This window comes from Sarcophilus harrisii, chromosome 4 (assembly GCF_902635505.1).
Source record: "Sarcophilus harrisii chromosome 4, mSarHar1.11, whole genome shotgun sequence".
Taxonomy (NCBI): Eukaryota; Metazoa; Chordata; class Mammalia; order Dasyuromorphia; family Dasyuridae; genus Sarcophilus; species Sarcophilus harrisii.
In genome coordinates, this window is record NC_045429.1 from 310,595,133 (window position 1) to 310,622,631 (window position 27,499).

Consider the following 27,499-nt stretch of genomic DNA (forward strand, 5'->3'; position numbering starts at 1 on the left):
ATTTCTATTGAATGAAGGATCATTCTTCATATAGGTTCATAATCTCAGTGTCATTCTTATTTCCTAGAAAGATAGTATGGATGGTGCATAGGGCACTAGATTTTGATTCATGAAGTTCTAGCTTAAATCTCACTTGAGATATTTACTGATTAATTCTGGGCAAATTACTTAACCCTTCTGTGCCTCAATTTCCTCTGAACTGAAGAAGTTCAACTTGATGGCATTTGACATCTCTTCTAGCTCTTTCGATTGTACCTATGATCCTTACACTCTCCACATACATACCCAATTGCCAAATGTTGCTATTTCTTTCTCTACAATATTTCTAATCTGCTCTCTTCTCATACAATCAGAAGCCTAGCTTAAGTCCTTGCTTCATGTTTCTTGGACTATTGCAAATACCATTCTAATTGATCTTTCCATCTTAAATATCTCTCCATTATAATTCATCTTCCACATAGCTGCCAAATTTTCCTGCAGCATAGGTCTGACTTTATAATTTCATTCTTCTCTTTTAACCCACTAGTAAATATTTATTAAGTGCCCACCGTGTGCCAGGAACTGGACTAAGCAGTGGGAATACAAAAGGGAACACAAAAGATGGTTCCTGCCTTTAAGAAATTAATATTCTAACTCTAGTAGTGTTTTCTACCACTTAGATAAAATTTCATATTTGGTATTTAAAGCTTTTCACAACTTAACTCCATCCTATTTTTTTCAGCCTTATTACGTCTTAGTCCTCTCCATGTAATGTATGATTCATCCATACTGACTAGGTATTTCTTACACTTGATGCTCCATCTTTCATCTCTCTTCCTTTTTACTGTACCTCCCAATGCCCTGGATTTCTCTTTCCTTATTTTGCCCTTTAGAATCCCTGGTTTCCTTCAAAATTTAGCTCAGGTTGCTACCTTCTGCCAGAGGCCTTTTCTCCCTTCTTCCCTCCCTACTCCAACCTCTACCTATCTGCTTTTTATATCTGTATATGTCTATTTATGTACAAGGTTTTTCCCCCTTTTGGAATATTAGTTCTTTGATGACAATGTCTTTTTTCATTTTTTTTTTTATATTGTAGTAGCACCAGTAAAGAGCAATAAACTCTTAATAAATGCTTGTTGGTTTATTGAGGAATAGATGATAGCCCATTTTAATAGGATTGTGAAGTTCTTGAAGGGTATATTCAATAAGCAATGCAAAACTAGAGACTTGAAGATAAAAGGAAATATTAGTAAAAATGAAAAGCTAGATCATAGTATAGATATTATTCTCTGACAAAAATTATCAAAAGTCCTATGATGAATCTGAGATTTTGCATACTTACCATAGATTTTGGTATAACAGCAAAGAACTACAGAATGTTTCAAAGGAGAAATAATTTTTTAAAGAACTGTATTGTGAATAAAAACTACATTAGAAATAAGAACTTTCAATGAAGAATTAAAAAAAAAGTCAAAAAAGAAAAAACAAAAAGAAAACATTAAGTGTTATGGGTCAGAACTCTGAAACAAGGATTCTTACATGGTGTTAAGTGAGTGGAAATGATAAATACAATTGTTATCTAGTTTAGCATGGTGCTTAATAGTTCTCTAGTTCAGTACATATACATAGAACAGTTCTATAGAAACAGAGTTCTATAGAACATAGAACAGTTCTATAAGATTCACACTTATGATAATGTAATTATAAGAGAGCTTAAAAGCTGGGAGCCTCAGCCAGAGACTGAGCTAGAGAAGACGAGTGGACTGGAGGCGGGCCCTCAAGCCTTCCGACTCAGAAAGATTCATTTCCATCCAGCCTCTTGGTGGCTGTTCTGTCCTCCTCCCCCTTCCACCTCCCCCACCCCCTATCTGAGACCAAGGCAGGTCTGAAAGGCTCTCAAGAAAGCTGGCCTGGACCCCAGGCAAGGAGGCAATAAAGAATTTGGACTTGGAACTTTAACACCTATCTATTCTTTGGTGATTACTCTATTGAAAAAGAAGGCTGCCTGCCCCCAAACCTCCAGAAAAGCAACAAAGAACACTACATTTTGTCATATAACTTCCTCCACTGAGACCAAGGCTGGACTGAAAGGCTCTCCAGAAAGCTGACCCAGGGCCAGGCAAGGAGACAAGACTTTGAAGGAGACAATAAAGACTTTGGGACTTTAACACCTGGCGATTCTTGTGGTGATTACCCTACTGAAATGAAGCCTGCTCCAAGACCTCCAGAAAACCACCAAGAACATTTACAATTAAGAAGTGTCTCCAAAGAAGAAAAGGCTTTGAAAGAATGACAAATTTGCACCACAAAAACATAGAAGCAAAAAGTAACAAACTTTAAGGAATATTTGAACTTGATGTAAGCCAAATCAAATAAGCTTGGAGATAGCATGCAGAGCTAATTTTAAAATTATAACTCTCCCAAAAGACTGTATTTTATAGACAAATTAATATGATATCAAAGTTTAGTATTATTAAAAAATCCTGAATGCATATATGAGAATAAATATATGGGAAGAAATAATATAAATAAATGGCTCAGGTCTTTTGAATATAGATAACAAAATACTGATCCATAAATTGCCATCAGAGAAAAATTTCTACACATGTAACAGTTAAATTTTCTCATGTTAACCCCAAATAAGAAATTTGGCAAAATAACCAGGAAACAACCTTAATATAAGATTCTCTTAAATATTAAAGACTTGAAATAACAGAAATTTTTAGAATTTCTTTTCATCTTAAAGGAAAAGAAATTATTTTTGTTTTGTGATAGGAATTTTGAGTGCTGGAAAAAGGGATTTTTGATATTATTTTTATTTATTGAGTCATATATTTCCCAATTACATGTAAAAAAATAACAATTTTTAAAAATTTTGATTTCTAAATTCTTTCTCTCCTTCCCACACTTCCTCCCTTTTTAAGAAGACAAGTAATTTGACTTCAATTATACCTGAGTGGTTATGCAAAACATATTTCCATATTAGCCATAACTTCCTATAATAATCTCTATCTTTTTAGTCACAAACTCTTTCCTTATCCATAGATCTAATAAGTACATTTTCCCATGCCCCTCTAATTTATTTATGACATATCATTTATCCATTAATCCAATATCATTAATCATTTATCCATTTTGACTTTATCTTAGTATTAATGAGGTTTAGATATGGGATACCTAAATAAAATTAGGGTTTAATTGAGGTCTAGTGGCAGGTTCAGGATACAGGGAGTCAAATAGAGTTCCCTGCAACCTCTTTGGATTTGGCACAAGGATACAGAGTTTAAATGAGGTCTAATAATAACACGAAAGTCCCCTGTAAAGGAATTTGTAGGCCCGAAAAGCTAGATTGATAAAAGAGGTTTATTATGGGGTTTGGAAGTAAGATTAGAGTATAGTTAAGGAAATATGTGAAGGTAGAGATAACAGGGTACCGGAAACAAGATTCCAGCAGATAGAGATCCCTGGCATGCCAGGCATAAGGCTGGCATGTTTGGAACCTCTGCAAAGAGAAGGCTCCAGCTTGACTCTTTTATAAGGAGAGATTTAGCTAATGGGGCTTGTGGGTGGAGTCCCAAGTTGGCTTCTTTTGGCTTTCAGTAGGGGGTTGAGTTTGGTTGGTGGGTATTTGAAACCTGAGCAGATCATTAGAATGGGGACTGGAACAGCCCAAGTTGCCTCAGATCTGATTGGGGCTGGGAGAGCCCAAGTTAGCTCAGATCTGGGTGGGGGCTGGGACAGGCCCAGATCTTCTATTGGAATTCTAAGGGGTGCTTTAGACCACGATTTGTGAATCAAAGGTCCTAGCTTCCTGGATTGATAATGCATTAGGTAGGAGGAGTTGGACATCAGAAAGGAATAAATCAATCTAGTTTCTTAAAGGGACCACAACTTGCATCAGTATATAGTATGAGATGTTGGGTTTATGCCTTCTTTGTACTAAATTTATTTTCTGTTTTCCCCAGCAGTTGTTATAAAAAGTATGTTCTTACCCCCAAAACACAAATATTTGGGTTTATCAAACAATAGATTACTATGGTTATTTACTACTGTATATTATGTGCCTAATCTATGCCACTGATCTACCACTTTATTTCTTAAACAAAATCCAACTTTTTGTAATTACTGCTTTCTAATATAATTAAAAATCTAAAAGTGCTAGACTGCCTTTAGTTTTAAAAATTCATTGATTCAGTTGATATTTTTTACCTTTTTGTTTTTCCATGTAAATTTTGTTACTATTTTATTTGCTCTACAAAATAATTGTTAGTTGGATTGACATAGCACTGAATAAGCAAATTAACTTAGGTAGAATTATAATTTTTATTATATTGTCTTGGCCTAACCATAAGAAATTCATGTTTCACCAATTGTTTAGATATGTCTTTATTTAATATGAAAAATATTTTGTAATTGTGTTCTTGTAAACCCTGCATTTGTCTTGGCAAGTTTTATATTTTATATTATCCCATAGTTATTTTAAATGGTATTTCTCTTTCTATCTCTTGCAGCTGGGTTTTGTTGGTAGTATATAGAAATGTTGATGATTTATGTGGATTTATTTTGTATTCTGCAACTTTGCTTAAGTTATTCGTTGTTGCAAGTAGTTTTTTATTTGATTTTTTAGGCTTCTTTAGGTATATCAATGAAGCAGTTTGTGGTCCCTTTAAGAAATTGTATTTCCTCTTGATCTGTGATTCCTTTCAGATTCCCAGCCTCTCCTGGCTGAGGCATTTTAGTTCAGGAAGCCAGGACTTTTCATTCACAAACCCTGGTCAAAAGCACCCTTTAGAATTTCAATAGGAGATCCTAGCTTGTCCCAGCCCCAATTCTGATAATCTGCTCAGGTTTCCCAATCCTCACCAAGACAAGCAATATAATGAGCTTCCATCACCTAAGGTCTTTGCAGATGGACCTTGGCAGTTCCCTTTACTACCAGGTCTTTCTGCCCACTGATAACTGCATTCTCAGTCCAAAACTCCATTTTCCATAGATTTGCCCATTGGAATAATATTCTTTTCCAGTGCTATCCTCTCTTTATCCTCACCTATTTCCCTAACCAGACTTTATGCTTCTAATCCCCATAATAAAAAATTTATCAATAAATCAATAAATAGATTAATTTATCTATTAAATCTAGATTTATCAATCTAGGTTTTCGGGTCTGTAAATTCCTTTACAGGGAACTTCTGAGCTGCCAGAAGGGAGTCCCCAAAACTCCCTACCTTTGTGCCGAATCCCAAGGGGATGCAGAGGAGCTCCATTTGATTCCCTGAACCCCAAACCTACCACTAGACTTCATTTAACTATCTGACCACAAGAAAACCTAATTTCATTTGGGTTCCCCAAATCTAAACCTCATCATCATGACATTTTCTTCAAAGAATAATAGTTTTGTTTCCTCATTGCTTACATTTTCCCCCTTCAATTTCTTTTCCCTCTCTTATTGCTATCCCTAGAATTTCTACTATGATATTGAATAATGGTGGTGATAATGGATATCCTTGCTTCACTCTGGATCTTGCTGTGAAGGCTTTAAGTTTTCACCTATTATAGAAAATTTTTCTTTATTTTAAATATATAATATTATTTTTTAAAAAGACTTCATTGATTCCATTCTTTCTAGTATTTTTTAAAAATAGGAATGGATATCCTAATAGGATAGGAAAATACCAAATTAACCAATGGTGTATCTATTTGACTGGTATTTTTTCTCATAAAACCAAATCGTAGTTTTACTTATTTTGTCAAAGACTTTTTCAGCATCTAAAGAGATAATTATTGATTTCTGTTGATTTTGCTATTGATATGGTCAATGATGCTGGTAGTTTTCTGAATATTGAACCAGCCCTAGAGTCTTGCTATAAATCCTACCTGATCATAGTGTATGATCTTTATGATATATTGTTGCATTTTCCTTGCTAGTATTATATTAAAAATTTTTGCATAGATACTCATTAAGGAAACTGACTTACAGTTACTCTTTTTTTTTCTGCTTTTATTTTCCCTGGTTTAGATATCAAAACTATATTTGTGATATAAAAGGAATTTGATATGACTCTTTTAGCTTTTGTTTTTTCCAGATAGTTTCCCTAGTATTAGGATTAATTTTTCCTTAAATGTTTGGTAGAATTCGCTTGTTAATCCATTTGATCTTTAGAAGTTTTTCATAGGGAGCTTACCAACAACGTCTTAAATTGCTTTTTCCAAGACAAGGTTATTTGAGTATTCTCTTTTCTCTTCTGTTAATCCAGGTAGTTCTTATTTTAGTAAATATTCATCCATTTCACTTAGATTGTCAGTTTTGCTGACCTGTACTTGGGCAAAATAGCTTCTAATAATTGTTTTTTTTTGTTATAGCTTTTTTATTTACAAAATATATGCATGGGTAATTTTTCAACATTGACCCTTGCAAAACCATGTGTTCCAACTTTTACCCTCCTTCCCCCCACCCACTTCCCTAGATGGCAAGTAGTCCAATACATGTTAAATTAAAGCATATATTAAATCCAGTATATGTGTATGTGTGTGTGTGTGTGTGTGTGAGTATACACACACATACAGTTATCTTGCTGCACAAGAAAAATCAGATCTAGAAAGAAAGAAAAAAACCTGAGAAGGAAAACAAAAATACAAGCAAATAATAACAGAAAGAGAAGAAATGCTATGTTGTTGCCCCACTCATTTTCCATAGTTGTCTCTCTGGGTATAGCTGACTGGCTTCATTACTGAACAATTGGAACTGGTTTAAATCATTTAAATCATTAAATCATTTAAATCTAAAACATTGTTGAAGAGAGCCACATCCATCAGAGTTGATCATCGTATAATCTTGTTGTTGCTGTGTATAATCTCTTGGATCTGCTCATTTCACTTAGCATCAATTCATGTAAATCTCTCCGACCCTCTCTGAAATCATCCTACGGGTCATTTCTTACAGAGCAATAATATCCCATAACATTCATATACCACAATTTATTCAGCCATTCTCCAATTGATGGACATTCATTCAATTTCCAATTTCTAGCTGCTACAAAAAGGGCTGCCACAAACATTTTTGCACATGTGAGTCCCTTTCCCATCTTTAAGATCTCTTTGGGATATAAGCCCAGTAGTAACACTGTTGGATCAAAGGATATGCACAGTTTGATAACTTTTTGAGCATAGTTCCATATTGTTCTCCAAAATGGTTGGATTCATTCACAATTCCACCAATAATGTACCAGTATCCCAGTTTTCCCACATCTCCTGCAACATTCATCATTATCTTTTCCTGTCATCTTAGCCAATCTGAGAGGTGTATAGTGGTATCTCAGAGTTGTCTTAATTTGCATTTCTCTGATCAAAAATTATTTGGAGCACCTTTTCACATGACTAGAAATAGTTTCAATTTCTTCATCTGAAAATTGTCTCTTCATATCCTTTGACCATTTATCAATTGTAGAATGGCTTGACTAATTTATTGCTTCTATTCTAATCTTGTCTGCATTGGTTTTGTTTGTACAAAAACTTTTTAACTTAATATAATCAAAATTTTCTATTTTGTGATCAATAACGATCTCTAGTTCTTCTTTGGTCACAAATTCCTTCCTCTTCCACAGGTCTGATAGGTAAATTATCCTATGTTCTTCTAATTTGTTTATAATCTCATTCTTTATGTCTAGATCATGAACCCATTTTGACCTTATCTCGGTATACATTGTTAAGTGTGGGTCAGCGCCTTGTTTCTGCCATACTAGTTTCCAATTTTCATACTAGTTTCAAATAGTGAGTTCTTATCCAAAAAGCTGGGGTCTTTGGGTTTGTCCAACAATAGCTTGCTGTAGTTATTGACTATTTTGTCCTGTAAACCTAATCTATTCCACTGTTCAACTAGTCTGTTTCTTAGCCATTATCAAATGATTTTGATGACTGCTGCTTTATAATATGGTTTTAGATCTGGTACAGCTAGGCCATCTTCATTTGATTCTTTTTTCAGTAATTCCCCTTGAAATTCTTGACTTTTTGTTCTTCCAGATGAATTTTGTTGTTTTTTTTCTAGGTGAGTAAAATAGTTTCTTGGGAGTTTGATTGGTATAGAACTAAATAAATTGATCTATTTAGGTAGTATTGTCATCTTTATTATATTTACTCAGCTTATCCAAGAGCACTTAATATTTTTCCAGTTGTTTAGATCTGACTTTATTTGCGTAGAAAGTGTTTTGTAGTTTTGCTCATATAGTTCCTGACTTTCCTTTGGCAGTTAGAATCCCAAATATTTTATACTATTTGGCAGTTATAATAAAATGGAATTTCCCTTTGTATCCATTGCTGTTGTATATCCTGAAACTATGCTGAAGTTGTAGATTATTTAGATTCTCTGGGGTTCTCTAAGTATACCACCATATTACCTGCAAAAAGTGATAATTTAGTTTCCTCATTACCCACTCTAATTCCTTTAATCTCTTTTTCATCTTATTGCCAAAACTAGCATTTCTAATACAATATTGAGTGGTGAGTGGGCAATCTTGTTTCACTCTTGATCTTACTGGGAATGGTTTCAGTTTATCCCCATTATATATGATGCTTACTGATGGTTTAAATAGATGCTACTATTTTAAGGAAAATTCCATTTATTCCTATACTCTTTAGTGTTTTTAATAGGAATGAACGGATGTTGGATTTTATCAAATGCTTCTTTTGCATCTATTGAGATGATCATATGGTTTTTGTTAATTTGGTTATTGATATAGTCAATTATGCTAATAGTTTTCCCAATATTGAACCAGCCCTGCATTCCTGGTATAAATCTTACTTGGATATGGTGTATTATCCTGTGGATGATTTTCTGTAATCTCTTTGCTAATATTTTATTTAAGATTTTTACATCAATATTCATTAGGGAGATTGGTCTATAATTTTCTTTCTCTGTTTTCATTCTATCTGGTTTAGGTATTAGTACCATGTCTGAGTCATAAAGAGAATTTGGTAGGAGTCCTTCATTCCCTATTTTTTCCAATAGTTTGTATAATATTGGGGTTAATTGTTCTTTAAATGTTTGGCAGAGTTCACATACAAATCCATATGGTCCTGGGGATTTTTTCTTAGGGAGTTGATTAATAGCTTGTTCTATTTCTTTTTCTGAAATGGGACTATTTAAGCAATTTATATCCTTCTCTGTTTTTCTGAGCTACCTATATTTTTGTAGATATTCATCCATTTCACTTAGGTTATCAGATTTATTTGCATAAAGTTGGGCAAATTAACTTTTAATTATTACTCTAATTTCCTCTTCATTAGTGGAAAGTTCTCCCTTTTCATTTTTAAGATTTTCCTCTTTCTTTTTTCTAATCAAATTTGTCAAAGGTTTATCTATTTTGTTGTTTTTTTCATAAAACCAACCCTTAGGTTTTTTAAATTAATTCAATAGTTTTTGTTTTTTTACTTTCAATTTTATTAATCTCTCCTTTTATTTTTAGAATTTCAAGGTTAGTATTTGATTGGGGGTTTCTCATTTGCTCTTTTTTTAGCTTTTTTAGTTGAAAGACCAATTCATTGATCTTTTCTCTCTCTATTTTATGCAAGTACGCCTCTAGAGATATAAAATTACCCCTTATTACTACCTTGGTTGCATCCCACAAATTTTTGTATGTTGACTCATTATTGTCATTCTCTTGGATGAAATTATTATTTGTTTCTATGATTTGCTGTTTCACCCATTCATTCTTTAGGATGAGATTATTTAGTTTCCAATTACTTTTTGGTCTATTTTCTCCTAGCTTTTTATTGAATATAGTTTTTATTGCATCATAATCTGAAAAGAATACATTTACTATTTCTGCCTTTCTGCAATTGATTTTGAGGTCTTTTTGTCCTAACATATGGTCAATTTTTGTATAGTTCCATGAACTGCCAAGAAGAAAGTATACTACTTTCTGTCTCCATTCAGTTTTCTCCAAGTACCTCACTTTTCTAGTATTCTATATACCTCTTTAATTTCTTTCTTATTTATTTTGTGGTTTGATTTATCTAGGTATGAGAATGCAAGGTTGAGATCTCCCACTATTATGGTTTTGCTGTCTGTTTCTTCTTGTAGCTCTTTTAACGTCTCCTTTAGGAATTTAGATGCTATACCACTTGGTGCATATATATTTATTATTGATGTTGCTTCATTATCTGTGCTACCCTTTAGCAAGATATAGTGTCCTTCCTTATCTCTTTTAATTAGATCAATTTTTGCTTTTGCTTGATCTGAGATCAGGATGGCTACCCCTGCTTTTTTGACTTCACCTGAAGCATAATATATTCTGCACCAGCCTTTTACCTTTACTCTGTTTGTATCACCCTACTTTAAATGTGTTTCCTGTAAACAACATATTGTAAGATTCCGGCTTTTAATGCAGTGCTATCTCTGCTTTATGGGAAAGTTCACCCCATTCACATTTACAATTAAAACTACTAATTCTGTATTTCCTGCCATCTTATTATCCTCAAATTATACTTTTCTCTTTCCTTTTCCCCTTAAGCCTCTCCCCAGTATTTAACTTATGGGCACTACTTGCCTCAAGCAGCCCTCTCCCTTTAGAATCCCTCCCCCTAGAGCCCCTTCCCCTTTATTATACCTTTCCCCTACTATTTCTATATTCCATTCTATTTATCCTATCCCTTTCCTTTCGCTTTTCCCCTCCCACTTTTCAATAAGGTGAGAGAGTTTCTCTGTAAATCAAATATGTCTAATATTTTCTCTTTCAGCCAAGTCTTTCCCCCTCCCTTCTTTCCCTCAGATACAATAGGATTCCTTTGCCTCTTCAAGGGATGTAATTTCCCTCTTTTTACTTCCATTTTTCCCTTTTTATGGTACAATCCCCTTTCAACACTGGTAGTTCCTTTTTTATATTATAACAGTAAAATCAAATTATACATACACTCTCTGTGTATACCCATAACAGAAATACAGTTCTCAAGAGTTCTTTTTACCTTTTTGTGCTTCTCTTGAATCCTATATTTGGAGGTCATATTTTTTTGTTTAGCTCTGGCTTTTTCATCAGAAATAAATGGAATTCACCTGTTTCACTGAATGCTTATCTTTTTCCCTGGAAAAAATGCTCTATTTAGTGGGATAGTTTATTCTGGACTACATTCCAAGTTCTTTTGCCTTACAAAATATCAGATTCCAGGCCCTTCGATCCTTTAATGTAGAAGCTGCTAGATCCTGAGGAATCTTTAATGTGGCTCTTCAGTATTTGGATTGCTTTTTTCTGGCTGTTTGTACTTCTGAAATGTAGTCACAATATTCCTTGGAGTTTTAATTTTGGGGTCTCTTTCAGGAAGTGTTCAATGAATTTTTTCAGTGACTATTTTACCTTCTCATTCTATGACATTTGAGCAGTTCTCTTTGATGATTTCCTGAAAAATAATATCTAGGCTCTTTTTTTTCATCATGATTTTCAGGGTGTCTAATAATCCTTAGATTATCTCTCCTAGAGCTATTTTCCAGGTCTGTTGTTTTTCCAAGTACTAAGTATTTAACAATTTTTTTCTATTTTTTCATTATTTTGGTTTTGCTTATTATTGATGTCTCCCTGCATCATTCATTTCCATTTGTTCAGTTCTGATTTTTAATGAGTTATTTTCTTCATTTACTTTTTTTTTTTTTTTACTTCTTTTTGTATTTGTCCAATTGAGTTTTTAAATGAGTTGTTTTGTTCTATGGAATTTTTTTCTATTTCACAAAAAAAACTTGGCTATTTCAATTATTTGTTCTTTTACTTCCTTATTCAATAGGATTAGACAATTAATTCCCAATTAGCTTTTAATCTATATTTCCATGGCTCGCTATTGAAGATAATTTTTTTTGCCTTATTTTCTGAAAAGGATGCATTTAATATTTCTACTTTTCTACTTAGTTGTAAGAGTTTTATGTTATAGTACATAGTCAATTTTTGTAAAGGTGACAGGTACAGCTGAGAAATTGGTATACTCCTTTCCATTCTCATTCAGTTTTCTCCAAAGGTCTCTCATATTTCTAACTTTTCTAAGATTATTTCTATATCTTTTATGGTATTCTTATTTATTTTATGGTTAAATTTATCTAGATCTGAGAGGGGAAAGTTGAGGTCCCGTAGTAATACAGTTTTAGTAGTTCTTCCTATAATTCATTGAACATTTTCTTTTAAGTATTTGTTTGCTTCTTATAAACAACATATTGTTAGATTTTATTTTTAAACCATTCTGCTATTTGCTTCCATTTTATATGTGAGGTTATCCCATTCACATTAAGAATTATAATTACTAATTTTGCATTTTCCCTTCATCTTTTTTCTTCTGTTTATCTTTTGTGTCCTCTAAAGTTTGTTTTGCTTCTGGTCATTGCTTTCTTTTATCTGCCCTGTTACCACCACTCTCCTTTATCTTATCCTTGCCTCCTCCTCCTCCTCCTACCAATTGTGTAAGGTAAATATCTATCACAAATTGTCTACATTTATAGTTTTTTGGATCAATTTAGACATGTGAGGTTCAAGTACTGTCCAACCAACTCCTGCCAGTTTCACGTCTACTGTAAATCTCTTTGTCTCTTTTATGCAAGATAATTTTCTTTCTTCTCTTTTCTACTTTCTCCCAGAGCATTCCTCTTTCTTACCTATCCATTTTTCCCTTTACATCATTCCAACATAATTGATTCACTCCTGCACTCTCTTTGTATTTTTCTAACTACTTTAATAATGATCAAGTTGTTAAAAGATGCATGTATCATTTTCCCATATTAAAAAAGTAAACAGTTCCACATAATTGAGTCCTTTATTTCTCTTTCATGTTTACTTTTTCTCTTTTTCTTAAGACATATTTGAAAATTAAACTTTCTATTTACTTTTGGTCTTTTCATCAAGAATTCTCTATTTTTCATTAAATATCTACTTTCTCCCTTGAAGCATTATAGTTAATTTTGTTGGTAGGTTTGTCAGGGTTGTCATTTTAGCTTTTTTGCCTCTTAGAATATTATATCCCAATTTGATTATTAGATTTTCAGGTCATAATACATAATCAAAGTTTGTATAGGTACCAATGAGGAAAAGATATATTCCTTTTTTTCCCATTCCATTTTCTCCAGAGGTTGTTGTGTCTAGAATTTTTAAAAATTCTATTCATGTCCTTAATTTGTCTTGTTTATTTTATGGTTAGATGCATTTCATGAGAGAGAGAGAGAGGATGAGGTCCCTTTAGTAGTAATTTTTTATTTTCTCCTGTAATTCTTTTAATTTTTCCTTTAAAAATTTGGATGCTATGCTATTAACTGCATATATGTTTAGTATTGATATTATTTTATTATCTATGATATCTTTTAACAAAATGTAGTTTCCCTGCTTGTCTCTTCTAATTAGGTTTATTTTTGCTTTTGCTTAGTCTGGGATCATGATTACTATTCCTGTTTTTAAAAATTTAATCTGAAACATAACATATTCTGCTCTAGCCCCTTATTTTTGCTGTTTGCATCTCTCTGCTTCAAGTGTGTTTCATTTATGCAACATATTATAGGATTTTGGTTTTTATCCATTCTGCTATACACTTTCATTTTATGGGTGAGTTCATTAAACTTCCATTTCCCTCCATCTTGCCTTTTTCCTTCTGTTTATCCTACTTTATTTCTTCTTGTATATTGTCTCAAATATCTGCCTCCAACTCAATGTAAGGGAACTCCTTGAGATGATTCCTTTGACAGTAACTATCAAGAAGTTTCTCGTGCATCTTTCCCTCCTTTATAAAAGCTTTTCCTTTCTTTTCTCTTTTACTTTTGTCCTTGTGATTCTTCCAGTGAATCCTTTTTTTTTACTACTCAATTTTTTTATATCATTGCATCATAGTTAACTCACATCTGTAGTCTATGTATACTTCTTCTAACTTCTCTAGATTTATAAATAACATCTTCCCATATAGGAACGTAAATAATTTCTCTTTCATGTTTACTTCATATGTTTTTCTTGAGGCTTATATTTAAAAGTTAAAGTTCCTGTTCAATTCTGGTCTTTTCAATGGGAATGCTTGAAAGTCCTAAATTAGAAGTGATAACATAATTGAGAGAAGAGTTCTAGAAATCAACATGTAGAATTATTTAAAAGCAGGAAATTATAGCACAAGATGACATGTTATTAATAATTGATATCTTTAATAGGGATAATATAATTGGTAAAATTGGTGGTAAAACACAGATATTGAAGAGTTCTAGCAGACATTAAGAAGGCACAATAGAATTAAATGTTGGATACTTTGACAGCTCTCTGACTTCATTTATCTAGGCAATCCATCAAATACTGTAGATTCCAATCTATCCATTCCTGTCAATTGTGTGCAATTCTTGTTTATGAATTCCTATAAATTATACAAAGTGGCATATCCAGTATGCTAGCTAGCTATCTTGATATTGTGTCACTATCAATGGAACATACATACATACTCTCACTGTACAATTGGCTTATCTGTTAAATATTAAATAAGGATTGGATCCAATGCAGAAATGTCAATATGGAGAATGTGTTGTCAAAAAAATTAATCCCCATCCTAAATAAATTAAAGCAACTGTTTATATGATCAAAAAAGTTCTCAATTACATGAAATATTCATTTTTTTACCTGAAGGATTATATTCAGTTTGCCAGGTGAATCTTGGTTGTAATCCCAGATCCTTTGCCCTCCAGAATTTCATATTTCAACTACTCTGATTCATTAATGTAGAAGCTGCTAAATTTTGTGTTATCCTGACTGTGATTTCATGTTATTTGAATTCTTTTGAATACTAGCAATATTTTCTCCTTGACATGGGTGTTCTGGAATTTGGCCATACTATTTCTGGGAGTTCTCATTTTGGGATCTCATTCAGAAAGTAATTAGTGGATTCTTTCAACTTCTATTTTACTTTCTGGTTTTAGTATATCAGGATAGTTTTTCTTGATAATTTCTTGAAATGTGATGTCTAGGTTCATGACAGGTAATCCAATAATTCTTACATTACCTCTCCTATATTTATTTTCTAGATCAGTTGCTTTTGCAGTGAGATATTTCACATTTTCTTCTTTTTAAATTTCTTTTTATTTTATTTTATTGTGTCTTGAAGTATCATGGAGTCATTAGTTTCCATTTGTTCAGTTATAATTATTAAGGAATAATTTACTTCAGTGAACTTTTGTACCTCTTTCCCCATTTGGCCAATTCTACTTTTTAAGGAATTTTTTTTCAATGAATTTTTGTATGTCCTTTTTCTGTGGTCCAATTGTCCTTGGAGTTCTAGTCCATGAATTTTTTGTGTCTCTTTTGTCATTTGACCTATTCTGTTTTTTAGAATGTTATTTTCTTCAGTATTTTTTGTGCTTTTTTCACTAAGCTGTTGACTTTTTCATGATTTTCTTATATAACTCAATTCTTTTTTAATTTTTCCCTCTCATTTATTTTTAAAGCTTTTTTTTTTTTTAAAGCTTTTTAAACTCTTCCAAAGCCTCAGAATAATTCTTTTTTCTCTTTGAGGCTTTCCACATAGAAGCTTTTATCTCATTGTCTTTTCTGAATTTTTGTTTTGTTTTTCCCTGTTTTCATAGTAACTTTCTATGGTTAGGGTGTTTTTTCTTCTTCTTTATTCATTTTTCTAGATCATTTTTTGACTTTTGAGTTTATATTAAAGTTAGAATTCTGATCCCTCTGGTTTGCAATAGTTTGCAAGCTTCAGGTTTTTTATGGGGCTATTTTCAGAGCTAACTGTAGAAATCTACAAGTTTTCATTCTTCTGAGATTATATGATGTAAGGAGAGATATGATCACTGGTTTTCTAGCATATGCTTTTGGCTATAAGCAACCATACACTCTTTTCTTCTCTAGAACTATCACCAAGGTCCAAGCTTCTATTATTGCTCCTTCTCATCCTGGGACCTCAAGCTGGAACTGCTTATGGGCAGTATACCAGAATTCTTCTCCCAGTGCCAGCAAATGGCTCTCTGCAATCTTATCAGTTGTCCAACTTCCTTACCATTCTGTGAGTTAAGAAATCTGCAAACTACTTCCCCCACCAATTCAGTTGTCCCAAGGTCTGTTGCTGGCTTGCCAGAGTAATCTATGTTGGCATGGCTATCCTGGAGACAGCCCCAATGAGGCCGTCCTTACCTGCCAGATTGTCTTTAGTTAGAATATTGTTTCATTCTTTCCTTTTGTTGATTTTGTCACTCTAGGCATTTGGGAGCATTATTTTGTATAGAGATGAATTTGAGAAGGCTCAGGAAAATTCCTGCCTTCACTCTGCCATCTTAGCTCCATCTCTGTAACCTCTGACTGATTGTTTTCATCTCTGGCTTGAGAGTTCCCAAAGTTTCTGGTGCTTCTGTTGTTACCATTTAGTTCTATCACTGATATTTCATCCATGTGGACTCCATGATAATTTTTACCTAAGTGTCAGATTTCTTTCCAAAATCCTAAATTATCTTGGGCTCAAAGGATATTTGACTCTGCTATTCCAAAAATATTTGAGACATTCTTTTTAAATTGTTTTGAGAGGATTATCAGGAGAATTAGATTGAATATTTCTGTATTTCACTATTTTAGGTCCATTCCTATAAGCAATATGGATGTAGGCTTTGTTCGGATTTGTTTTTTTAATGAAAAATATTTTTCTTTGAGGAAAAAAATGGTATTATTTTGACATTAATCACAGTATTTTTACTTTTCATATTAAATCAGTAGCCTAATGAGTATTGTAGCAATTACTTATATCAAAGCATAATTTCTTGGTTATATGGTATGCTGTAACAAGAACTAAAATCATTCCCACCAAAAAGGAATTTTGCCTTATGTGAACAACAAACATTTATAGTAACTTGAAACCCTAAAGGTTTTTTTTTTTTTAAAACACCAAAGCAAGAGAGACAGAGAGAGAATTAGAACTGAGCTGGTTTTTTTAAAAAAAAATGTTTTGGAATACGAAATAAAAACAATAATTCCTAGGAATAGACCAGAAGAAAAAATTATATTATTGTTTGTTCCAATTTATTAGTGATCTCTGTAGTGACTGTTGGTCTGGTTTTCTTTAGACTTTTGGTATAAACCATTCTTCTTTTTTATTAAATTAAAGCTATTTATTTACAAAACATATGCATGGGTAATTTTTCAACATTGACCCTTGCAAAACTTTCTGTTTCAAATTTTCTCTTCCTTTCCCCCACCCTCTTCCCTAAATGGCAGGTAGTCCAATACATGTTAAATATGTATTAAATCAAATATATGTATACATAGTTATACAGTTATCTTAGTGCACAAGAAAAATTAGATCAAGAAGGAAAAAAAACCTATGAAAGAAAATAGAATGCAAACAAACAACAACAGAAAGAGTAAGAATGCTATGTTGTGTTCACACTCAATTCCCACCGCCTCTCTCTGAGTGTAGAGGTTCTTTTCATTACTGAACAATTAGAACTGGTTTGAATCATTTCATTGTTAAGGAGAGCCATGTCCATTAGAAATGATCATCTTATAATCTTCTTGTTGCCATGTATGATGATCTCCTGGTTCGGCTTGTTTCACTTAGCATCAGTTCATGTAAGTCTCTCTAGGCTTCTCTGAAATCATCCTGCTTGTAATTTCTTACACAACAATAATATTCCATAAAATCCATATACCATAATTTATTCAACCATTCTCCAACTGATGGGTGTGGATTCAGTTTCCAGTTTCTTGCCATTACAAAAAGGACTGCTATAGACATTTTTGCAAATGTCAGTTCTTTTCCCTCCTTTAAGATCTCTTTGGAATATAATCCCAGTAGAAACACTGCTGGATTAAAAGGTATGCACAGTTTGGTAACTTTTTGAGCATAGTTCCAAACTACTCTCCTGAATGGCTAGATTCATTCACAATTTCACCAACATGTATCAGTGTCTTGAACCATTCTTTATAATCAGAGAATGAATAATAAAAATATATCTTGTATTTATGATTGTGCTGTTATTGTTTTTACTCTGGAAAACTTTGAATGAAAGTACTTAAAATAAATAGTGGAGTTTTAGTTGAAGACCCAATAATTTTGCTTAATAAATTCTTTCTTTCTGTCTCTCTCTCTCTCTCTCTCTCTCTCTCTCTCTCTCTCTGTCTCTTTGTGTCTGCCTGTCTCTCTCTCTCTCTCTCTCTCTCTCTCTCTCTCTCTCTCTCTCTCATCTTCTCTCCTTACCTCTCACCCTCTCCACTCTCAACCTCAAGCTGTACTAGCCTCTATAAATAGCCAATGAGATCAATCCTTGCCTCTGCTATTGTGTAATCTTTGGATAATACCAAACATTTATCTCCACAGTCATATGACACAACTTGGCCTTATTGCTTTGTCCTAGTGATTTAACATCGTGCATGATTCAACATTTATAGATATGTCATGAAAATGTGAAAAGATTTTAATGCTCAAATTTCCAGACATTTTATTTTAGCTTTTAATTAGTCCTTTCTTTAAAAATCTTAAACAGGAAAACATTCAAAATTTGAAACTAAATTGTATTAGAAATGTCATTGACTCTGTTTATTATGTTGAAATAAGGCAATACTACTTGAATCTCCAATTACTTGGTTTTGGAGTGACCACAATTTTTTCTTTATAAATAGTCATTCTTTACCTAAATTGTAGAGACTGACTGGGTCTTACTTTTATTTACTGTGCAAAATGTCAAAGAAGGAGGTAGATTTTAACTATAACAAATTTCAAATTATTAGTATTTTTTAACAAATCAATCACATTAGTGCAAAAACTTGTTCCCATACTTTCTTCACTTTGTAACCTAAATATAGTGGAAAGAAACTTTTAAATTGTGCCCATATTTTGATTTATGTACTGTATTCCTTGTTCTGAATGAAGTACTGTTTTTGTTTGTCGTATTAAAATTTAAAATATAACTTAACCGCATCTTTACTATAAATGCTACAATTCCCTCTTTTTAATGCTGAGTTATGTCAAATTTAACTCTACCATTGATTGAGATCCAAAGATTGCTTCTTTTTGTTTCATGACCAAAACCCAATTCTAATCACTGTCTGTTCCCCAGGCCTGGAATTCTCTATTCTCTTACATCCAATTCCTGACTTTTCTGGTTTCCTTCAAGTCTCAACTAAAATCCTACTTATGTAGGAAATCTTTCCCATTTCTCCCTTAATGATAATGCCTTCCCTTTGTGAATTATTTCCAGCTTATCCTCTCTTTTGCTTGTTAGCACATAATTCTTTGCATGTTGTTGCCTCCACTAAACTGTGAGCTCCTTGAGAACATTGTCCATCTTTTGTCTTTGTTTCGTCAGTCTTTAGTGCAGTACCTGGCATATAGTAAGTGCTTAATAAATGTGGATTGATTTAATATAACACCTGTCCCTCTTCCAGTCATCATTACTGGAAAAAAGACTACAAATCACTTAGCAGATAACCATCACCAGCATATGAAAATAACTCAAAGCTTATGTGCTGATTTTTTTTCTGGAAGAGTAACATATTCTGCTTATACAAAGGGATGTGTATTATTAATAGAAATGGGAAATTTTCAAATTCAGAAACCTGTTCTGTAGAATATAAATATAAACTTTTTAAATATAGGTTTGTTTCTATATTTTTATCATCATCTAAGTACATATTAGGGGACTTAATAAATGTTTGCTGTATGTGAACATGATTAAATGAACGAATGATCATTATATACCAAAAAAAAATACTTTCATCATTATTTGAATTCATTCTTAATTCATTCATTCAACTAATATTTATTAATGCCTAACTAAAAGCTTTCCCTTTAATAGGGGAAAAACACAATGTAAGTTATTTTGAATGGAACTTTTTGTTATTTGGTAACAATAGAGTTTGTTTGCAATTAGTTGATTCAGAGCTATGTTCTTGAAGTTTCTATTTTGAATGAAACTAAACTTTAATATCTTACTAATTTGTCTACAAACTGCTTGCTTGAAGTTAGATGATCAATGATAGCATTATTAAATATGGTGTTAATTTTTTTTCTGTACCAACATGGAAGCAATTAGTACTTTTAAAGGCATTGGGTTTCAGACACATTACTAAGACAATGTGTTTTGCCTTCAAGTGTTCATTTAACAATAAAAATATTTCCACTTTAATTTGGATTAATAATTGCCATGGCATAGTGTGTAATGCCTCTTTTTTTTAAAATTGTAATATGTCTTCTTTGGTGAAATAAATCTTAGTATCTTATTTACATTTTTATATGCCTGGGAAAATTTAGAATATTTGCCCTGGAAAGCAAAATATTTCATGTCATTGTTCATAGACCAACATAAAGCACTCTTTAAAATCATGTGTAATGTAGACTTTCAACAAGAAAGCTAGTATGCAAGATTTAAAAGCCAGTTTAATTGGGAGAAGGAAAATATTGTCTTTTCAGTGGTGATTCAAATTAAAAGCATACTAAGAGAAGACATTGATTTCGTACTCTGAGCAATTTAATTGTTCAGAATTTGCTTTAATTTACACACATACTCTGATGTTGGCTAGAAAATTCCCTAAATACCCATAATTTTTCTTCTTGCAGACTGGAAAAATGCTTCTTTGTGTACCCAAAGATAATAGAAGTTTTTGCCATTTCCTTCTCCAGTGGAGTAAGACAAAGAGATTAAGTGACTTAACCAGAATCACATAGCTAGTTAGAATCTGAGACTGGATTTGAATACTTCCTGTCTCTAGGCTCAGGCTCTATCCATTGAACCATCCAGCAGTTTAACCTAAGGGGAGGCACTCCATAGAGACAATTAAGTGGTACAGTGGATAGAGTGCTGGACCTGAAGTCAGAAAAAGTTGAATTCATAGCTATCCTTAAATATTGTGTGAATCCAGGTATTTAACTTAACTTCTGACAGCTTCAGTTTCCTCAACTGTGAAATGGATATAATAGTAGTACCCACCTGTTGTGAGGTTCAAATGAAATATTTGTAAAATCTTAGGACAAAAAACAAAAGTTAGTAGGAGCTTATTAAATGTTTTTCCCTTCCCCACCTCCCTTCATGGCAGTCCTGGTACTCACTATTAAGAACTGAATGAATTCAGTTTTAAGGTCGCTCTTCTAATTCTAAGATTCTTGTTTGTTTCAAAATTCAAAAATGGTGTAAATATTGTCTTACCTTAATTCATACATAATGCTTTAAAGTTTAAAATACTTTAAAGTTCACTTAATGTGAACCTGTTAAAGCAACTAGTTCAAGAATAATTCCTCATTTTACCGATGAAAACATTGATTACCCAAAACATTGATTACCCAAACAAATTAGGTGACTTCCCAAGATCTAATAAAAGGTAGATCCCAAAATTGAACTCATTATTCTAAATCTAAGATCAGTTTCATTATTCCAAACTATCAAAATATTCTTGAGGATTCTGGGAAGATGGTGAAGATGGTGGAGTAGGTCAGAAAATTCCAAACTCTCCAGATTTCCTACCACCACCACCAAACAAGACAAAACTATGCTTCAAGTCAAACATAGAATTGGTTAAAAACAAATAGGAGCTGGGGCTGAACTGTGGTCCTCTTTGGATAAGTGTTATGTACCAGAACTTTGAACTTGAAACAAGGATTCTTACAAGGTACTAAGTGGAATCGATGAGACAATGGTTATCTAGTTTAGCATGGTGCTTAATAGTTCTCCAAGTTCAGTATGATTGATTTAATCTTACAACAAATAGTGGTTTCCTAGTGATATAATGATTGGTTTATACTCATATTGTAAAAACAAATAATTATATTATGTGAATGAAGTATAAGAACTGACACCAAGGAACTAAATGAGGAAAGAGGGCTGGTAGTGTTGAAATCAGAAATGGATTAAAGAGGGAACAATACGTACATATCTAGAAGGGTACAAAATTCTTCAAAAAATTATAAAGAAATAAGAGGGAGAGGGAATAGAATAAGGGCATATAGAAAGATATGTAGATTAATGGGAATAGGATAAAGAGGAAGGGAAAAGGTGAGGAGAGAGTATAAGGAAGGGATCCTGGGGAGGGGCAATGTTAAGTAATAGCAAAGCAAACTATCAGATAAAGTAGAAGAGTCAGCAGGGATACAAAACAAGAGATACCCACAAATACAATAATAATGATCAGGATATAATTTATTAGGGAAAAAAACAGGAGTAGTAATCATTAATCTTAATCAAAGTTAAAAGTAAAAAAAAATTCAGTCATAAGAGAAAAATAGGAAAATTACATTAGCATTCATATTAACATTGTTTTAGACTATTCAAAACAAATAGATAGTATAAGGTTTAATATTGCAATGGCATAGTAAATAATGAGTTGATAGATTTAGAAAAATATGGAAAGACTTGAACCTAAGAAGGATAATATTCATCTTCAGAGAAACAGAAGACAAACAAGCAAAATATAACCTTATATATATATGTGTGTGTGTATATGTGTGTATGTATGTATACATACACACATATACACACACACACACACATACACACATACATAAATAAATCCATTTTAACTATAGCCTACTTGGGGGAGGTAGAAAGGAGGAAAGAAAAGGGGAAAAAAAGAATAAAGTGAAAAGTGCACAGCAGAATACAAAAGAAAATGTATAAGGAAGCAAAGATTGGACAGTCATGAACATAATGCCTTCTATTATTATATATATTTTCTTGAAATAGAAATTTATTGTTAAATATTTTGAATCCTCTCCTATTCTGTTGTGCACATGACAATGTTTCTGTTTCTGTTTTTTATTGATTTAAAAAAAGCAAAATATTTATCTTCCTTAAGTATGGTGTATTTGAGGCACTTTAAAAAATGGTTAGGGGTTTTAGGAAGTTCAGATTTGTGTTAGATATGACTTCCTATGTAGACAATAATTGTACCCTGGCACTTCAATTACATTTTGGGCCACATATACAATGAAATATTTATGGAAACCAAATGGCATTCTAGAATTCCATGTTAATATAATTACCATGTCATTCCTTTTGAATGGTAGAGAGTTCACTGTCAAAGAGTAATTATGACTAACCAAATTGATTGATAATGAAAATTATTTCATCTTCCAATTTTTTCATTTGATAAGACGAAATCAGAATTCTTTTTTGCTTATAAACCATATATTTAATCCATAACTCAATTCAATATAACATTTATTATTTTTATAGCATTTTGGTGATATAAGAATAAATAAAACAAGATCTCTGGCCTTATGGAGTTTACAATCTAGCAGAAAACATAATGTATGTCTGCAAAACTATGTCATAAAATGAATCATAAGACAATCATAAGAAAAGTACTAAATACATATAAAATCCATCCCTTGTATATATGTACAGCGATCCACTGGGTTACAATTTGCATTTCACAAACATAAAACGCAAATGGTGATCTTGACAACTGAAATAAATTTTTTGAGTGATTGTTATTAAACATGAACATTCTTTTCAATCTTTTAATCTCTCTGATTTGTTGTTTTTCTACAACAGATGTTTGTAATTGTTCTATGCTGGATAAGGAAATTTTATCAAATTAGATAATGTTAACTGACTGAAAATATGGTAAACCAGCATTGCACTAACTGTTAGAAGATTGATAAGCTTAAAGAGAAATTAGGAATTAAAGGAATTTCAAATTCTTTTTTGGTTATCAAAGTCTACTTTGGATGAATATTTTGGTATGACTTCACACTCTAATTGTTTTTTGAAAATATATTTAAGTGGACCTGAATCTTTTGAAATTATTTACTTTTCTTTTTTGTCATTTCAAAATATGCAAATTCTTCTCTTCATTTAATCAATCTTCTCCTTATCTGTGCTTCCCTAGAGTTATAGAAAAATGCAAGCTTTATATTTTTATTTTAATTTTTAAATTATTGCAAATTCATTGCCACCTATCATAAATATCATATATTAACGTGTACTTCTTAATTATTTCTCAACTTCCATGTCATCTCCATTGTTTCTTAGCTGCTTTTTTAAGGTCATAGTATCATCAGTTTAGAACTAGAAATCATCTAGCTTAACTTTTCATTGAGGAAACTGAAACCCAAAGAAGTTAAGGATCTTGCTTTAGGTCACACAAGTAGCAAGTGACAGAACCAGGAATTGAACTCTAGTCTTCTATTTCCACTGCACAAAGATTTCACATACTAGTAATTAAATTAGTATGTATTAACAATCTAAGAACTCATTAATGCTTAGCACTCTTTTTTCCTCTCATTACAGAGGAAAGGGACTTCATAGAAGTGACTATACACATAACACTACAAAGGAGGAACACATATAATGTTTACATAGTAAATAGTTTTGTTGTAATTTTATCACAATAAATAAATAATAATAATTATCATAGTAACAATAGCTAGCATTCACAAAGCACTTTAAATCCTTCACTTTAGAAATACTATCCTCATAACAACCCTAGAAGGTAGGTGTTATTATTATCCTCATTTTAGGTGAGGAAACGGGCATAGAAAAATCATATGATTTGCTGAAAGTCCCACAGTTAGTTAATGTCCCAAGGCCAGATCTGAACTCATGTATTATTGACTCCAAGTCCAATTCTCTGTTCCTTGAACTACGTAGTTGCCTTTTATATAAAATGAATACACTTCTGCTTCCTTCTATAATAAAAGAGTTCTTGGACTGAATAAATGACAGATATTTAATGTTACTGTTTAGCTGAATTGACAGAACATTTTGGGTAGGTTCAGTTTTTATAAATAATTTTCTATTTTAAATGTGTTATGGGGACTGACTGTTTAAAGGAAGTCAGTGATAAATCCATATATAAGTAAATAACCCTTTTGCAAAACTAATTGTCAGCCCTAATTTAACTGTTTCACATATCTTTATATTACATTTCCTTACAGTAGGAGAAAGCTACACAAAAGCTTGTCATTTTCATTAAATTGAACTTTTAAGAAATAATAAAGACAGGAAACAATAGAGCTATAGTTTTTATTATCAAGTTACTTGCAAACTCTTTCTCTAGTTTAACATGTTTTTGATTCACTTTATTTTAGGCTTTACAAGATGAGCTGGAAAGCCGAAGCATTCAGATACGTTCTACCGAGAAAAAGCTACAGCACCGGGAGATGGAATCCCAGGAACAGGTACCCTCTCTTCTTTTAGTCTTTTCTCTTTACTATGCTATATTATATGTTTTTACCTTACTTTTAAGATATACTTTTTTAAAGAAAGAGATCCAAGTTATTTGTGCAGCTAATGATAAATCTGTGTTTTCAAGTCTGCTGCCTCAAAGAACCTGACATGGAACTAGGCTAACAAAGTTTAAAGATTAGTCCAGAGCAGTTATAACTGAGCCAGGTTGGAAGCAGAAAGATATAGAGGAAAACTAGAGCAATTCCGAAACCAAGAGTCAAGTGTCTTCTAGTTTTCCACTAATTCCTCCATGGAGATATACTCAACAAATTGGATATTTCTTATATTCTTTTCAGCGCCTTAGAGTTAACACTATTTCAGTTGTCTATCTGTGTGTGATTACATTCCTTCATGAGCATGAATTAATCATAAGATCTGGGATTACTAACAATATCTATTAATGTTTAGTAGGGTCTGTCCAATTTTTTTTTTTTTTTGCTACTCTGCCACTAACACCTCAGCTGTACAAAAGAAGTATATGGAACCACAGGCATTTTTACTATGACCAAACTAATATTAACTAATACATTTAACTAAACTAGTCGAAAAACATTTTATCATTTGTTTTATACTAATAGCCACTCCAACTTATGAGGACCTGCCAAAGTGTATATGCAAAATTTTGGGAAATCCAAAGTTACCTCCATGACATAATAAAATATTTGAAGATTTCACTGGAGAGCTCTAACCAGAGTAACAATAACATCTTATACCCTTGAATGGGTAGAGAAGAATAAAAAAATAACAAGAAAACCAAAAAGATGACCTATTTAACTTCTGAAGGAAGAATCTGCAAATGAAAGTGCCTAGAGAGTTTAACCAAGCAGAGTTTATTAGCATTGTTACTGAAATCTATGTTATTCAAGACTTACCTGAAACAATTTTTTTGGTGCAGAATTCTAATTTACTTTTGGTTCCATGTAAAAAGAAAGTATACTTTTTGGTTTCTTATAGTGCTTAAGGTCCTAGAATATCTCAAATCCTCCTATTTTTGTTTAAAATGATTTATAATCAAACTGATTTTATTTTATACTTCTTCAATTTGATTATGGAGTTTAAAAAATAGTATTTTTAGTGTGGAGAATAAAAAGTGAAATAGGGGAAACATCTGATATAAAATAGTTTTTAATAGACTTTTAATTTTAAATATTTCAATCAATAATATTTTTATTTTCAAAGTTGAGGGTTTTTTGATAATTTTTATAATGACACTAAAAAGAAAACATAGTATGGTAGTTAAAGAACCAACCTCAAGTTTCTAGTTCTGGCCCCAGTACTCTTGTCTATATAACCTATGGGCAAATCCTTTAATTTCTCAGTACTCCAAGCAACTTTCCAAGTTGCTTCAGCAGACAAGTTGCTAATCTACACTGTTAGGAGTTTCCTTATACAAATGAAACCAAATGCACAGTGCCACAGTTACAAGTTGTATTGTTAGAAGGAGTTTTCTCATTAGGGATTCCCTATATTAGTGAAACCAGAAGTCCAAGTCCCTATCCCCATTTATTTAGTATTTATGCTTTTGTGTATTTCTCAGAAGTACTTAAGGAGATTGTGTGCGATACATAAGGTCAATATGACTCTTATTTTCTGACATTCCTTAGCTTACTTTGTCCGAGTAAAAAATAATTGTGAAAAAGCAGTGCTATTCTTTCTAGACTCTTGGAACCCTCAATATAATGGTACTGACTATCAAGTAGAATTGAGCATAAAAATTTGGAGCCTTGGATCAAAGTTTCTTAAACTGTAGATTGTAACCCTATAATGGGGTTATAAAACTGATTGTGGGGGGGGTCATGTAATTATGATATATTATCAGTAAATGTTTTATTTGCGTACCTATTTTATATATCTATATTGGGGTTCTCTAAAAAATTTTCTGGCAAAAAGGAGTTGAAAGTTGCAAAAGTTTAAGAAGCCTAAGATAATGAAATAATCACAAAGAATTGATTTCTTTGAGGTTTCATGTAATGTTCTCTGGTTCCGTTTTCTTGGGATCTCTGGGAGCAGCCTTCTTTTCATTTCAGTAATTGTGGTGTTTTTCTTCTTTAATATATAATGGTTCTCTCTGGGAGCAGTTTTCTTGGGGAGGTTTTCTGGGAGCAGCCTTCGTTTCAGTTAAAAGTAATAATTACTCCAAAATGCAGCCAGGTGATAAAAGTTCAGATCTTTATTTCTTCCTCCAAAATAGCCCAGTTAGTTTTCTTGGTGAAGGATAAAAGATAAATTCAGTCTTACACAATTAGGCTTGAACATACTTTCCAGCCTTACTTTATACTTTTACCTTTCAGACTATATTCTAACCAGATCAAAGCACTGGTGGCTAACTTTTTCTATGCTTTTCCTGTATACTTTTGTTCATAATTACTGTGCCTCAAATGA

General features: G+C 32.3%; 1 protein-coding gene across 12 annotated transcripts in view; it reads left to right on the forward strand.

The window, feature by feature from the left end:
- CEP112 (centrosomal protein 112) overlaps positions 1-27,499 on the forward strand; it is a 605,978-nt gene that overhangs the window by 500,842 nt on the left and 77,637 nt on the right. For all 12 annotated transcript variants that reach the window (XR_004233797.1, XM_031965673.1, XM_031965672.1 and 9 more), the window contains one exon: positions 24,979-25,068. Coding sequence is in view for 11 of the 12 variants with exons in the window: in XM_031965673.1 (XP_031821533.1) it covers positions 24,979-25,068 (90 nt within the window). In the remaining variant the exon portion in view is untranslated. The remainder of the gene's footprint in view (positions 1-24,978; positions 25,069-27,499) is intronic.